Source organism: Tachypleus tridentatus, chromosome 2, assembly GCF_004210375.1.
Source record: "Tachypleus tridentatus isolate NWPU-2018 chromosome 2, ASM421037v1, whole genome shotgun sequence".
Lineage (NCBI taxonomy): Eukaryota > Metazoa > Arthropoda > Merostomata > Xiphosura > Limulidae > Tachypleus > Tachypleus tridentatus.
The window spans coordinates 72,332,329-72,349,001 of record NC_134826.1 but is presented as its reverse complement, the minus strand read 5'-3'; the positions used below and the strand labels follow the sequence as shown (position 1 = coordinate 72,349,001).

General features: G+C 29.5%; 1 protein-coding gene across 5 annotated transcripts in view; it reads right to left on the bottom strand.

Annotated features, from left to right (window-relative positions):
• Positions 1-16,673, bottom strand: part of LOC143244221 (syntaxin-like) — a 38,259-nt gene that overhangs the window by 11,712 nt on the left and 9,874 nt on the right. For 4 of the 5 annotated variants that reach the window (XM_076488494.1, XM_076488493.1, XM_076488492.1 and 1 more), the window contains exons 5-9: positions 14,998-15,097; positions 12,929-13,003; positions 11,190-11,263; positions 7,829-7,966; positions 354-464 (exon numbers count right to left, since the gene is read on the bottom strand). In XM_076488494.1, the coding sequence (XP_076344609.1) occupies positions 354-464; positions 7,829-7,966; positions 11,190-11,263; positions 12,929-13,003; positions 14,998-15,097 (498 nt within the window). The remainder of the gene's footprint in view (positions 1-353; positions 465-7,828; positions 7,967-11,189; positions 11,264-12,928; positions 13,004-14,997; positions 15,098-16,673) is intronic. The other variant, XM_076488495.1, reaches the window with a different exon arrangement.

Genomic DNA, 16,673 nt, shown 5'->3' with positions numbered 1-16,673 from the left:
CTACTCACCAGAGGGAAGGTAGCCTATCATCAGCATGCTACCAGCCACACAAAGAGATTTGTTATCACTGTTATAATACACCCACAGCTGAAAGTTTAGGGGGGGGGGATATTTCATGGAACTGAACCCAGCTTGTTAGCTCCAGGATTCAAAGTGTTATTACAGAATCAATCAATGCTCACTGAGGAGGAGACAAAAAGTGGAATATATTCCAAGAAAGACTTTTACAAAGAAAGGCAACAATGGCATTCACACTTAAAGAAAAGTATTAATGCCAAGTTTTACAGAATGTTACAAAATGAATTTTATTTGGAGAAACTACAAACATTAAAGATATGGTATCAGTGTCTTACCTTTCTAGCTTTGCTCTGGTACACGATTGCCTTCTTCGTGTCCTGTTTAGCAGCTTCTATGAAGTCTTTTGCATGTTCCACTTGATATTCGATTCTATCAATCATTTCTCCCTATAGAAGGAGGATGAAATGTTACAAGTACTTTAAATATTAAAATAAATGCAATGATAATTTTGGTGAAATATGTATAACTGATTCTGGATCAAACTTCATAGTTACATAACTGAGCTAAAAATAAAGGAAATTGTACATTTCAAAAATACTTGATTTATTAACAACTACAGTTTCACCAGTGAAGATATCAGTGTCATTAGTGGCAAATCCACTGCTGTTAATGAATGAAATACTTGTGAAACTTACAATTCTCTTTGGTTTTTACCTTAATTCTGGAAATAGACACAAATCTACTAGTTAGATGAATCTTCAGTGAAAACTGTAAACAGAGTTAAATAAACAACACAGCATATGAAATAAATAAAAAAATAAGGCACAAAAACCAATAAGTCTGATGATATGATGGAGTAGTGTCATCCATTTATAAGTATGGACTAAAATAATGATGATATGATGGAATACTGTCATCTATTTATAAGTATAGACTAAAATAATGATATGATGGAGTACTGTCATCCATTTATAAGTATGGACTAAAATGATGATATGATGAAATACTGTCATCCATTTATAGATATGGATTAAAATAACGATATGATGGAGTACTGTCATCCATTTATAGATATGGACTAAAATAATGATATGATGGAGTACTGTCATCCATTTATAGGTATGGACTAAAATAATAATGATACAATGGAGTACTGTCATTTATTTATAGGTATGGATTAAAATAATGATATGATGGAATACTGTCATCCATTTATAGGTATGGATTAAAATAATGATGGAGTACTGTCATCCATTTATAGGTATGGATTAAAATAATGATATGATGGAGTACTGTCATCCATTTATAGGTATGGACTAAATGATGATATGATGGAGTAATGCCATTCATTTATAGGTATGGATTAAAATAATGATATGATGGAGCAATGTCATCCATTTACAGATTAAAAAACAAAAAATTCTGTGGCAGGTATTTAGTTTTAAAGGAAGATGAACTTCCCAAGTGGTTTATTCAGAGATATATATTTATATCCCCCCTTACCCTGCTCACAATACAATTTTGATGTGTACATTGAAAATTTGGATTAAATTGTCCTTGTTTTTGTTTCATATCAGATGATTGTGAAGATTGCCATAGTGAAGATAGCTTCAAAGAAAAGCAGCAGAAAAAGTCCAGTTGGTTAAATGTGGCAAAGAGAAAGCAATCCAAGCTTGACAGAAGAATGAAAAAAAGCAAATCAACTATATATCAAATGCCCCATGGTCAGGGCAACAGGGTGGCTGGGATCTGTAAATACAAATGCCTCAGAGTTTGCTGTTGGGGGAAACGGGAGTACCCCGAGATAACCCACTTTCACAAGATAGGTGCCGAATATTCTACCTGTCCTCTGCAATGCTGGAATATAAAAAACCCATCAAATAATGATTAGTAAATCAATCAATATATTGTGTTCAGTATTACTTTATGATGTCTTGGAGGTCAGATATGCATTGTATGGGATATTATTTTGTGTGGGGCACTTGTCATGGTATGTAATTTGGCAGTTAAGGAGTAACGTGTCTCTGCATTTTCATAGCATTTGTAGGCTATTGTTGTAAGACGATCTGTGAGAAGAGGTATGTCGCCAATTTCGTGCATGTATTTGATAGGAGTGTATTTAGGTAGTCTTAGTGCCTTTCTTAGGACTTTGTTCTGTTGGAGTTGAAGTGATGTAGCTGTGGTTCTATGTTTGCATGTTCTATGTGATCTGTGAGAAGATTTCGTGCATGTATGTGATAGGAGTGTATTTAGCTAGTCTTAGTGCCATTCTTAGGACTTTGTTCTGTTGGAGTTGAAGTGATGTGGCTATGGTTTTTTGCATGTTCTATGTGATTTGAACACTGTACTTGATTATAGGATGAATGTAAGCTTTGTAAATTTTAATGATATTGTTAGGTGTGCATCCTTTGTCGTTTCCTGTTATAAGTTTTATATGATAGACTCTATTACTAATAGATTTGTTGACAGTTTTGAAATTGTGTGTCCAGGAGAGTCGTGAGTCAAAAGTTATTCCTAGAAATTTGGCATACAAGTTTAATTGTATTGTATTGTTTTCTAATTTGAGATTTTTTCAGTTTTTGTTATGTTAATTAAGGCTGTGGCTAAATGCAATGGCATTGGTTTTGTGTGGATTTAACAGGATTTTCCAGTCGTTGCACCATTTGAGTATAGCATTAAGTGTTTCTTGTATTCTGTTGCTTGCAATTGTTGGGTTTTGCACCACACTCCAGACAGCTATGTCATCAGCGTATTGTGAGAAATATGTACAAGTCAAGTCTGGGAAAGGTATGTTGTTCACAAAAATTGTGTGTAATAGAGAATATAGGACAGAGCCTTGGGGTACACCAGCAGTTATATTAAATATCTTGGATAAGGTGTTGTTTACCTTAATCACAGCAGTAAGGTCAGTTAGGAAGTTTGAGATCCATGATCCATCTGATAATTTTCTGGTTAGTGTTTAAAAAATATATTCGGTATCTAATGGCATTGTGCCACGCTGAATCAAAGGCTTTCTTAATATAAAGAAAAACAGCAATAGTTGTTTGGTTGTTGTTGAAAGACTTGTATGTCAATTCTGTAAGTCTGGTCAAGTGATCGGTAGTCTGTCTTCCTTTACGGGAGGAGTTTTGAATTTCAGGAACAAAGTTATTGTTTTTGCAAAATGAAAGCAGTCTTCTTGAAATTATTCTTTCCAGAAGTTTACCAGTGTGTAACAGTATTTAGTCCAATTTTCTTTTTTGAAAATACTTATGTGGTGTTTAATTAGAGCATGTGTTTTATTTATTTGTGGTTTAAGTGTTTCATCTCTGTTCCTCATGTATAGTCGCCTACATTTTTTGCATTCTTTAATAAGTTTATGTATTTCTGACATTAATGTCCAGTATTGCATGGAAGTATTCTTGTATGATGAGGGGACAACTAATTCATAGGTAGTGTCATCCATTTATAGGTATGGACTAAAATAATGATGAAATGGTGGATACTGTCATCAATTTATAGCTATGGATTAAAATATTGACATGATGGAATAATGTCATCCATTTATAGGTGTGGACTAAAATAATTATGATATTATGGAGTACTGTCACCCATTTATAGGTGTGGACTAAAATAATTATGATATTATGGAGTACTGTCACCCATTTATAGGTGTGGACTAAATTAATTATGACATGATGGAATAATGTCATCCATTTATAGGTATGGACTAAAATAATTATGATATTATGGAGTACTGTCACCCATTTATAGGTGTGGACTAAAATAATTATGATATTATGGAGTACTGTCACCCATTTATAGGTGTGAACTAAATTAATGATGACATGATGGAATAATGTCATCATTTATAGGTGTGGACTAAAATAATTATGATATTATGGAGTACTGTCACCCATTTATAGGTGTGGACTAAAATAATTATGATATTATGGAGTACTGTCACCCATTTATAGGTGTGGACTAAATTAATTATGACATGATGGAATAATGTCATCCATTTATAGGTATGGACTAAAATAATTATGATATTATGGAGTACTGTCACCCATTTATAGGTGTGGACTAAAATAATTATGATATTATGGAGTACTGTCACCCATTTATAGGTGTGAACTAAATTAATGATGACATGATGGAATAATGTCATCATTTATAGGTATGGACTAAAATAATTATGATATTATGGAGTACTGTCACCCATTTATAGGTATGGACTAAAATAATGATATGATGGAGTTATGCCATTCATTTATAGGTATGGATTAAAATATTATGGAGTACTATCTACTATTTATAGGTATGGACTAAATTAATGATGACATGATGGAATAATGTCATCCATTTATAGGTATGAATTAAAATTAGGATATGATGGAGTACTGCATTCTATTTGTAGGTATGGACTAAAATAATGATGATATTGTGGAGTACTGTCATCCATTTATAGGTGTGGACTAAATTAATGATGACATAATGGAGTACTGTCAGCCATTTATAGGTATGGACTAAATTAATGATGACATAATGGAGTACTGTCATCCATTTATAGGTGTGGAGTAAATTAATGATGGCATGATGGAATAATGTCATCCATTTATAGGTATGGACTAAATTAATGATGACATAATGGAGTACTGTCATCCATTTATAGGTGTGGACTAAATTAATGATGGCATGATGGAGTACTGTCATCCATTTATAGGTGTGGACTAAATTAATGATGACATAATGGAGTACTGTCATTCATTTATAGGTATGGACTAAATTAATGATGACATAATGGAGTACTGTCATCCATTTATAGGTGTGGACTAAATTAATGATGACATAATGGAGTACTGTCATCCATTTATAAGTGTGGACTAAATTAATAATGACATAATGGAGTACTGTCATCCATTTATAGGTGTGGACTAAATTGATGATGACATAATGGAGTACTGTCATCCATTTATAGGTGTGGACTAAAATAATGATATAATGGAGTACTATCATCCATTTTTTGGTATGGCCTAAGAATAATAAATATAAAACATTAAAATCATTTCAAAGTAATGACTATACATTTCAATGTATCATGTCATTTTCACTCCTAACGTGTAGAATCTTTATTTTGAAATATTTTGTGTAGTGATTTTAACATTGTATATTTATTCTTTTAACATTGTGCACAAGTGTTTATATACATATATATCAAGCATGAGCTGTATCCAGGTAGATATAGTTCTAATAATAATGTATTCTTCTCACCATAAAATATCTTTAAAAATGAAAAGTAAGTAATACAGAGAGTTCTTCAAATCTACACACCCATCAAGTAAGATCCAGAAATACATAAACTAACCCAGTAAGTTTTGTAAGAAGAAAGTCCTAGCTGGAGTTGGTAGGTATATGCAGTTGATTTTATTTCCTATGAGACACAGTCATGTCTAAATGGTTGTAATTGGAATGTGAGCATTATTTTCCCATCATCATAGTATAGTCATTTTCAATATGATTACTCCAGACACACACACACACTTAAAAAAATGTATATACATAATTATTGATGTAAGAAAAGGTTTAAAATGCTTCTGTTAAGAAAAATTCCTTGATATATCACAATAAAAAGCTGTGTTTAAAATATAAAAGTAAATACAAGTTTGTAATTAATCAGTTTTGTTTTGTTTTTGTATGGTAAGGTCAGCTCCAGTACAGTTCTCAAATTTTAACAGAATAAGACTGGAAGCAAATGCAATTCCTATACAGCCAATTATCTGATACTTTGCCACTGACATTGCAGATATATCCATCAAGCATTTCGCACAAGGAACAATTTTTTTTAACTTATTCAATAATACTTTGAAAGCTTCATTAAGCTAATTGACCTCATAAGGTGGATAAAGTTTAGATTCTTGCATAGAAGATAAGGTGCAAAATAACATAATTATTTGAAACAGACCCTGTGTTCAAAGAATTTTACTATCATTCTGTTGTCAACAACAACAGATATTAAAGAGAAGCCTAAAATTACAAAGAACATAAATGAATAAAAGGATTATATATATATCTTTTCTAAATCATCCATAAAACACTCTAGAAGGTTTCATGGTGAGGTATCCACAGTTCTTGCAGCTGAAAGATTAGTCTTCATCTTATTCCACAGATATTGAATATTTATAGAGATTGAAAGCATTATATCAAAGTGAATTTGAGGCCCAATTGTGTTGCTATGCCTGGACTTACTGTATTTTACAACTGTGTATCCTAAGAATAACCCTGCATTGTAGATTCCACTGCAAAAGGCACCAGTATAAGGCTGTTATGTTCAATACACGATTTCCACAATCCATCTTATGTGTGAAAACAGGAGTTTTGTTTCAATAGTCTGATAGCACAGAAATACTCAAGCACTGCATCCCACAACTTAACTTGGATGTCTTCATATGGAACAGCATAAATACCTATTTCATTCTCCAGCTGCTTGATGTACACAACAACTGTGGGGAGGTATGACAAAAAGCCTATCTTGATGAACCCATATTCCACTGGCCTTATTTCCAAATGAAGATTCTTTGCAATTATGTTGTATACTATTGCCTGGTGCTCTTGGAAAGTTTTTGTTGCTAAACTTTGTTTTTGCAGATTATCATTTGTAACAAGATGCTACACTTTGACCATCTCATCTGAGGTATGACTTGTTAGAAGTCTCTTTTTCAACTGTCATGAATACCCAAGATGATCTGTATTCCTTTGTTACAAATGCACTTATGTACAAAAGATAGCTCCATCTTAGAAAATCTCATTATTTAATTACAACAAATATCTTTGGAAAGGGCTGTTACATACTCTTCCTAAAGTGATTAGTTTTTAGTGGCAAAACACAAGCTATAAAATGACAAACAGTGTCAAAATGTAGTATTAATACATGCTATTCCACATAGACTTTATGTCAACTGTGACTGTTATATTACATGCTGATTTGAATATTTAAAATCACTTTAATAAAATATAGTCAACCCTTTGTATTCTTCTAACTATGGCTTGACATGGTAGTAAACATTCCTCAAACTTTTCACTGATAACTTTGAATGTCTAAAATATCAAAACTTGAAAGTGTGAACTGATAATCACAAATAACCTTGTTAAAATGTTCTAATCCATGTTACATTACAAAAGGTGCCATAATAAACCCATTTCATAAGTTTTAAATTTTTCTATTTAACTTCTAGATATTACAAGTTTGAGCAATTAACAATTCATTTACAAAATACTAGCAACAACAGAGATATGTACAAAAGAGATATGTACAATCAAATCATATTATTACTTTATAAGTTATTTCTTGTCGAAATCTTTAAAATGTATTGCATTTTTCTTCATATCCACCTTACCTTTTATTATGAATCAAAATCTGTCCAATAATAAGTGTTTGACTGTATTTTCAACTACCAACAAGTCAACATTTTGCTGGAATGTAAGAATAATGCTAGCCTTGTGAAAAACATCAAAGAAATATGAGAAAAAGTTGTGTCAGGTAAGGAAGGTATCAACAAGTGTTAAAATTATGTTATTTAACTCCCTGTTTACAATTTCACAAGGCCTGTACATACATTCCTTAACACTACACAACTTCCTTCACCTCAGAAACAGGAAGTGAACCATGAACCCTGAGATTCACAGTCCAGAAGTGTAAACAACTGGGCCAGGTCTTGTCTATTAAAAAAAATCTTTAATGTTTTTTCTTTTTTAATCAGCTTTTAATAACTTAGGAGTACAAATGCAATTGAAATGAGAACTAGAAACCATCAGACAAAAACCTTTTCACCTGCCTCTCCACAAGCATTGCCATGTCCATGAACATATCATGAAGCTCTCGAATGCTGTTTTCTAACTTGATTATGTCATTGTGACAAGTGTCAATATCTGCCAGTGTCTGTTTGGCTTGTTGTGTTTCCATGATAATCTTCAGAGAGAAGAGGAAGATATATATATATAAACATGCACACAAACACATAATGATAAGACAGATCACCGAGAATTATTTCTATGAACATTATCAGATTCTTTGATTTTTATACTGACAAGTTTTAGAAAAAAAAGAATTTATTTAATTATTCTTCACTGGGCTTCAATTGTGCCACAGAAGTACAGAACTCAGAAGGCTTAAAGATGTAATACAACCGAGTAGTTGTCAGAAGTTAAACATTATAAATTATTATTCTATATTGTAAATACAGTGTGGAAAAAAATTAATTCTGGGGATGGAGAATTTTTTTATTTGTTTTTTTGAAGTTCAACACAAAGCTACATAATAGACTATTTGTACTATGCACACAAGAGGTACTGAAACCCAGTTTTTTAGCTTTATAAGTCTGCAGAACTACTGCCAAGCCAGTGGAGAGAAAGGACAAAGCAGCCACATTGGAGGATTAGTGAATCTAGTATGACTTCTGATAACATATATTATAGAAATAAGTAACAGACGAAGTCACACTTCCATAATAAGGCACACAATTATGTTAAACTTGTTTTTATCAAAGTACAAGCATGCAGCATTTTTCATAGCTTAATAACAAAGTCACACTTCCATAATGCTTACTTATCTCTAACTGTCGTTGGATTTGTGCTTTACATCTTTCTCTGTAGTCAGTCTGAGTTTTATTATAATCTGTCATCACTTCCACAAATTTCTGTGACAACATTGAATGCTGAAAAAAAACTATATATATATATGCTGGTTAGTGCTTTGTACTTAATATTTTCACTAGCAATAATACATTCATTTCAAATCAGCTTTCTCAATAACTACTGAAGTGAAGACTAGAAACCATCAGGGAAAGATGGTGAACAAGTTAATTAACATAAGTACGTATGTTTGTCAATATAATTTATGAACATACTTTAATGGACTCCACACAATGTTTAGTGTTTCTAAGCAAAATTATGCCTAATTACAAACAGTTTACATTAAACTGACATTTACAATGATAACACACATCAATATTAAGTTAATAAATTATGTGTAAATGATAGCAATGGTTAAAAAAAATTTATGTAACAAAGAACATTCAGAGACAATTTACCAGATCTGTAAATCTGAGGTTGTTAAACGTAATCAACAGCTGAATTTTTCTAAAACAGAGCACTAAACAGATATTTTTGTTTACATTTTTCTCAAATGTAAACTCGGCACTTGTGCAAAAACCTCCAAGAATAATTTTCTTCCTTGTTAAAGTTAGTTAATTTTCCCACCTCAAGTTATTATTGTTTTATAATAGATATAAATATCTATTTTTTTTCAAAGCTTACTTCACAGTAGCTGACAAAAGGATGTTGTGTTATTATTTCACTGCTCTACTTCTGACATTCTCCTAACACAAGGAACAAATGTTATGTAATATCAAAAATCATTTTAAAGTAAAATATTTACTGAAAAATAAATATATACTAGAAATTTGTTTATTATATGTATGAAGTTTAGCTACATCTTTTATTTACTACAGTAATCCTGTATTTATATAGCATTTAAACAACATAACATAGATGCTTTCAATTTATCCTGACAAATTATTCAGCCAACAAGTTGTTTAAAATATTATATGAATCCTACACTTATTATTTTGAAAGGCCCTCATCCAGAGTTATTGATGATGTAAAGAAATTCCTTAAAACCAGAAAAAACAATGACAAGTGACAACCTGAATAACAGACTGGGTTTTAAATTTATTTGTTAGTAAGTTGTTTGTTTCTTAAGTTTTATGCAAAAATACTCGAGGGACCTTTACTAACCATCCCTAATTTTGAAGACAGACTTAACAATGGAATATGACCCATGCTTCAAATGTATCCACTGCCACTATTTGTTTATTTTTGGCAGTATCAGAACATAAACCATGGAACATCAGATCTACAGTTCAGTATGCTAACCACAAGAATACACTTGGCCTGTGTACTAATAACTAAGCCTTGTTTTTTTCTAATAGCATATTACTAGACATTTTAACACTTTTTTTAAGATGTATTTAAAACAGGTGAGTTTATTGGACCCAAAAAGGTCTTTTATAGTTTACTCAAGTTTAGTCACATATGCTAAGTTTATATCCCAGGGACTTTTTAATAAACTCACAAGAAAGAAGGGCTTATAAGATATAGATAAAAGTTTTAATTTTTTGGTATTCCATACTAAATGTTTTAGTGGAATACACAAAACATTTATCATACAAAGTTTAAAACTTACTATGCTCAGTGTATATTTATTTTTAACATTGATGTTTGTTTTAGTTAAATACATATTTACAAGGGTATGTAACTTATATTGTTAAATGTGTATTGTGAAAGTCATGCTTGTTCTCAAAACTTGTAGGAGACTCTCAAGTGTAAGAACCAACAATGTGCAATATCAGTAATCTTGCCTAAGCTGAAATTTCTAGAAAATCTTTTCACAAGCTTATAAAAGGTAACCAACACATTGGGGATACAGCTTAATATTGTTGGTCTGCTACAGTTAGTAAACTATAAACCATGGAAGCTATAACTGTGATAAACATTTATTAATCAGAAATCTACAGATATTTGACCATGAACATTTATAGATTTTGAACACTATAAGCTGTTCAACTTCAGAGAATTATATGAGACATTAGTATTGTTATGAGGACATCAGATATTTTTCTTTGTCAAAAGTGAGTTGTAAACCATATGAAACTAACCAAGAATAGAACTAGTCAGCTTTCCTATCAAGATAAGTGTACCTGGATATCAATATAGAACCATTGATAACACATTCAGTTCCAGACCAGACAGAAGACTCAGTATTGTTTATAAGTTTGTAAAACTCTTGTATAAAAATTATTATTTGTAATAACTATTATAAATTGTATTTTTGTTTGTATATTAAAATATATTGGTGTTAAGAAAGAAAATTGTATGGGTCAATCTTATTGGCAAACATCATAAATATGATATATAGACATTTAATTACCTTATAAATTAAAATTAAAATTTTTTGTTATGTGAAATCATAATACATTAACATACGTAAGACAATAAATTGGAGTTATCTGAGATAGATTATATTATATAACAAGTTACAAATTCTTTTTAACATTCTAATTCATAAAAATCACATGCCTCGCTTAGTTCTTAAATAAAAAAGCAATTTTTCAACTCATTTCACAAAGATTTACCTGTGTCTTTCTAATACGGAAGCCAGCTGACATCATGCTAGTTTGTTCTAACTGTTCTAGATTCTGCTCCATAACTAAAGGATAAATACAAAGTTATGAGAAAATTATGAAGGAGTTTGATAATGAGTAGCACAATGTAGTAAAAAACATAAAAGTATATGAGCTGTCTAACCATACATTAAAAAACATAAAAGTATATGAGCTGTCTAACCATACATTAAAAAAACATAAAAGTATATGAGCTGTCTAACCATACATTAAAAAAAACATAAAAGTATATGAGCTGTCTAACCATACATTAAAAAAACATAAAAGTATATGAGCTGTCTAATCATACATTAAAAAAACATAAAAGTATATGAGCTGTCTAATCATACATTAAAAAAACATAAAAGTATATGAGCTGTCTAACCATACATTAAAAAAAATAAAAGTATATGAGCTGTCTAATCATACATTAAAAAAAATAAAAGTATATGAGCTGTCTAATCATACATTAAAAAAAAATAAAAGTATATGAGCTGTCTAACCATACATTAAAAAAACATAAAAGTATATGAGCTGTCTAATCATACATTAAAAAAACATAAAAGTATATGAGCTGTCTAACCATACATTAAAAAAACATAAAAGTATATGAGCTGTCTAACCATACATTAAAAAAACATAAAAGTATATGAGCTGTCTAATCATACATTAAAAAAAAAAAAAAGTAAAGTATATGAGCTGTCTAACCATACATTAAAAAAAACATAAAAGTATATGAGCTGTCTAATCATACATTAAAAAAAAATAAAAGTATATGAGCTGTCTAATCATACATTAAAAAAATAAAAGTATATGAGCTGTCTAATCATACATTAAAAAAAATTAAAAGTATATGAGCTGTCTAATCATACATTAAAAAAAAAAAGCTGTATATGAGCTGTCTAATCATACATTAAAAAAAAAATAAAAGTATATGAGCTGTCTAATCATACATTAATCATACATTAAAAAAACGTATATGAGCTGTCTAACCATACATTAAAAAAAAATAAAAGTATATGAGCTGTCTAATCATACATTAAAAAAAAATAAAAAGTATATGAGCTGTCTAATCATACATTAAAAAAAAATAAAAGTATATGAGCTGTCTAACCATACATTAATCAAACATAAAAGTATATGAGCTGTCTAACCATACATTAAAAAAAAAAAAAAGTATATGAGCTGTCTAATCATACATTAAAAAAAAATAAAAGTATATGAGCTGTCTAATCATACATTAAAAAAAATAAAAGTATATGAGCTGTCTAATCATACATTAAAAAAAAATAAAAGTATATGAGCTGTCTAATCATACATTAAAAAAAAAAAATATGAATACATTAAAAGTATATGAGCTGTCTAATCATACATTAAAAAAAAAAAAAGTATATGAGCTGTCTAATCATACATTAAAAAACGTATATGAGCTGTCTAATCATACATTAAAAAACGTATATATGAGCTGTCTAACCATACATTAAAAAAAAATAAAAGTATATGAGCTGTCTAATCATACATTAAAAAAAATAAAAGTATATGAGCTGTCTAATCATACATTAAAAAAAAATAAAAGTATATGAGCTGTCTAATCATACATTAAAAAAACGTATATGAGCTGTCTAATCATACATTAAAAAAAATAAAAGTATATGAGCTGTCTAATCATACATTAAAAGAGAAAATGTTGTTTCTACAACAACCTTATTTATTTTTTAACTTGCTTCTCACTTTGTTTGAAGACTTTTTAATATCAGCCATTAGATCTTCCAGCTCCTGTTTCATCTCTGAACATATAAAAATCTTTGCTTTTATATCAGAATTTCATTCCAAATTAATCAAAAATGGCAAAGTGTTTATCAGTAAGGAGAAAAATTAAATTAGTATTTAGAATAAAAATTTTCATGAAATGTTAAAATTCATTAACCTGAAAAATAGATATTTTAATTTTATTTTAAAAAGGTTTTACATAAACAAATTACTAAGTAATTATTTAAACAATTTATTATTTGGTATAAAAGTTTATTTCTTGCAGCCATACATTTTAATTAGCTTTACACACAAGTTCATTGATCAGTTAAATTTTTTTGTCAAGCACATAAATTGGTGTTTTAAAACTAAGTGTTTTATTTTTAGGTTTCATGATTGACTTTACAGTTGAAACTTTGTTTGCACAAAAACTATATTTTTAGGATTTTTACAATCCTTTTCTGAAAGATGTCAAATTCAAGATGTACAAGACAGTTTAAAACAAATTTTTCCCTCTCAACTCATTCACTGTTGATTAAGTTATAGCAAAACTTAATGTACTTTGCTCATCTCAATTTTATAACAGTTTGAGATAAGGTGGTGTTATTATTAGTTATTTCATCAGTTTTAAATTATAACTTAGGAGAGCTTCCAGAGTTGGAAAGGCTGTTTTGTGCATGTTCCTTGACTATGGTAGCTAGAGTTTGGGTGATTGATCTAACATAGTCATGACTACAGCATGGACGTGTGTAATGATATACCACTGGTGATTTTTTGAAGGAGGTATTGTCTTTAAGAAAGGAAAACATTACATATTTAATTTGTTCTGTTTAAAGATTACTCTCAGGCTCACTTGGGAGTAGGTCAGTCATAAAATACTCATGACTTTATTTATTGGTTTGTTGCCATGACAACCAGTGAAGTGTAACATCAAGGAGATTAAATATTTGGGAACGTTGAAGTCTGGAATCTTTGGGTTGTAAACTTTGTATATTCAAATATACTTTTGTACAGGTATGCTAGATGGATGACACTTTTAATCAAATATTTTTAAATATTGGTAACTTCATCAGGAAAATTACAACAACAGCATACATATGTATGAAAAACTAATTATATGAAGTAAGTCATAATGCTATTGTTTTTATTCTATGGGTTTTAGTATTTACATTTTAAAACTATCTCTCAAGTTTACAGAATAAAGGAAAGCTACAGTGCAGACATTTTTTGTGCATTTCACACTATCAATGCAGATAATTTGTTTTTATGTATATGTCTGTGTGTGTGTGAATATATACCTCAAGACTTTTGTACAAATTATAATACTTCAATATAAAACAGAGAATAATTGCTGTTGTATTGGTTTGAATTTTAAACCACCATAAAAAAATGTTACTCCCTAAAGACATTTCTTCTATTACAGTAGAGTGTACAAACTTTATTATAATAAAATACTTAACAATATAACATCATTTAAGAGTGTAGCAAGAAATATCAGTGTTTTCCATACTATTATACACAAATGTTGAAGTTGTTTAACACAAAAAATTATGTGATGATAAAAACCTTTTTTCCACTGGTTAATCTAAGGTTAGTTCTGCATTTTAACTTAGGTTTAACTTAAAAATTTTAGCAGTAACACTTGACTTTCTATCCAACTAAATTTTTTAAAATATTTTTATTGCTTATAAAAAATAAACCATGTAATTTACCATGTTAGCTAGGTTTAAACTAATATTACACTATTTCAATGTAAATTAACTATTCTTACATCACAAATACATTGCTTTTTAAAATAAATCAAATCTGTGTTGATGTTTCATACATAACATAACCAGTTTGAAATATTCCCAGGTTACTACTATATTTTTTCATTACTAAGGTATTTCAACCAATGTTTTTACAATCTTTCTATACATTTCACAGAATGTTTAATGAAGCTCTATTACATCTTTGACAACTTTCTTTTGGTGAAATAAGATATTTGTTATTTTTTAAATTATATACTAAATATTCAATAAACACAGATTACTTTCATCTGTTTCGGGTGCTGAAAGAATAGTACTGTGTTTTTTCTTTACTTCCTCAACATTGGTTTCAATTTTTTCAACATTTTCTCTGATTTCTTCAACCTAAGTTTCAATAAACTTCAGATTAAAACAATGGATTTATGAAATGTTTATAAATACACTTAAATCATAAATAAACACACACAAAATACACCTCTGAATAAAAATTTCATGTTTATCTCAAAACTGTTTAATATCCAAATAAAATATCTGGAGAAACGAACTTGTGTATACATACAAGTTTACAACAAAATATTAACAATTGTCAACACAATCTACTGTTTTTTATATTTTGAAAGTCCTATCCCTATACTAACTAAGTACAAGACTGAACTACCACACACATTTCTACTGTTCGAATTTTACTCACCATAAACACACTGTATTTTTATAGGTATTTCAAAAATAAATAACTTTTATCAGTCCTTCATTTCAATACACATAAAGAGATATAAATTGCTCACCTAGGAAGAAGAAACAAAACAAAAACACAAGGAGTAAAAAAAAAACCTGAAATTCTAACATGTAATTTGAATGGATAAACAAGGAATACTACACAATGACAAGAAACTCACTTAAAGTAAGTGTATTCTAAAGACAACTGGCATAGGTATGTTTGATTAAAATAAAGTAAAAAACAATGTTTCAACCTTCTTAAGTCACCTAAATAAGAATTAATTCAAAATCTACAAAAAATATTTTTCACAAGTTGTACCAATAAAATAATCTTCCTTCATTCAAAATAACAAAATCATTTTCTAAATTCACTGCATTTTATATTAATATCTCATTTCAACTTAAATTCAGAGTGCTAGTTATTACATACAGTCTCAATATGATTTTTGTACCACATTTCTCACATATAGTTTGCCTTTTCTCTATCTTTACAAACTGATCAATGCCAAAATTCCTTGACATTGTGTGTATATCAACTGTAATTCAAATATTTTTAGACTTTTTATTCTCTATTCTTTTGCTTCTTACCAGAGTTTAACAGACTGTTCCAAAGGTTTTATGTTTAACCAATTTGCTAGTCAATCTGAATGAATGAAGGATACCAATATGGGCATTAATATACAAATTTAATTGCATGCTTACAATGCAATTAAATCTGTAAATTAATGAATACAGACAATTTAAAATGATACCTTCTGTAATTAACAATGACTTAATGTGACAGAAATGGGGTACAAATTTTGTTTCACAACCTCATTATTAATCAAAAGCACATCTAGATTTTCAGTGATGTCGAGAAACCCACTTGTTGAAAAATTTATATGCAAAAACGGCTCGTTTGGGTTGAGAAAATATTTTACATTTTTGTACCTGACATCAGCAAACAAATAACCAACATTTGGCAAAAATTAGTAACAAAATATGACATTCCAGTTAATACCAAATTTATTCAAAAACCAGGCACAAAACTGAGGTCTATACTATGTAAAAACTACACTGACAAACACCACACCAACATTATTTATAAAATACAATGTGATAACTGCCACGACTTCTATATTGGAGAAACAAGTAGAAAAATGGAAACCAGATTCAAAGAACATAAAAAGTCACCTTCACACGTTTTCGAACACTGCAAGTCAAATAAACACAACATAACCATAGAAAACACTCAAATACTAAA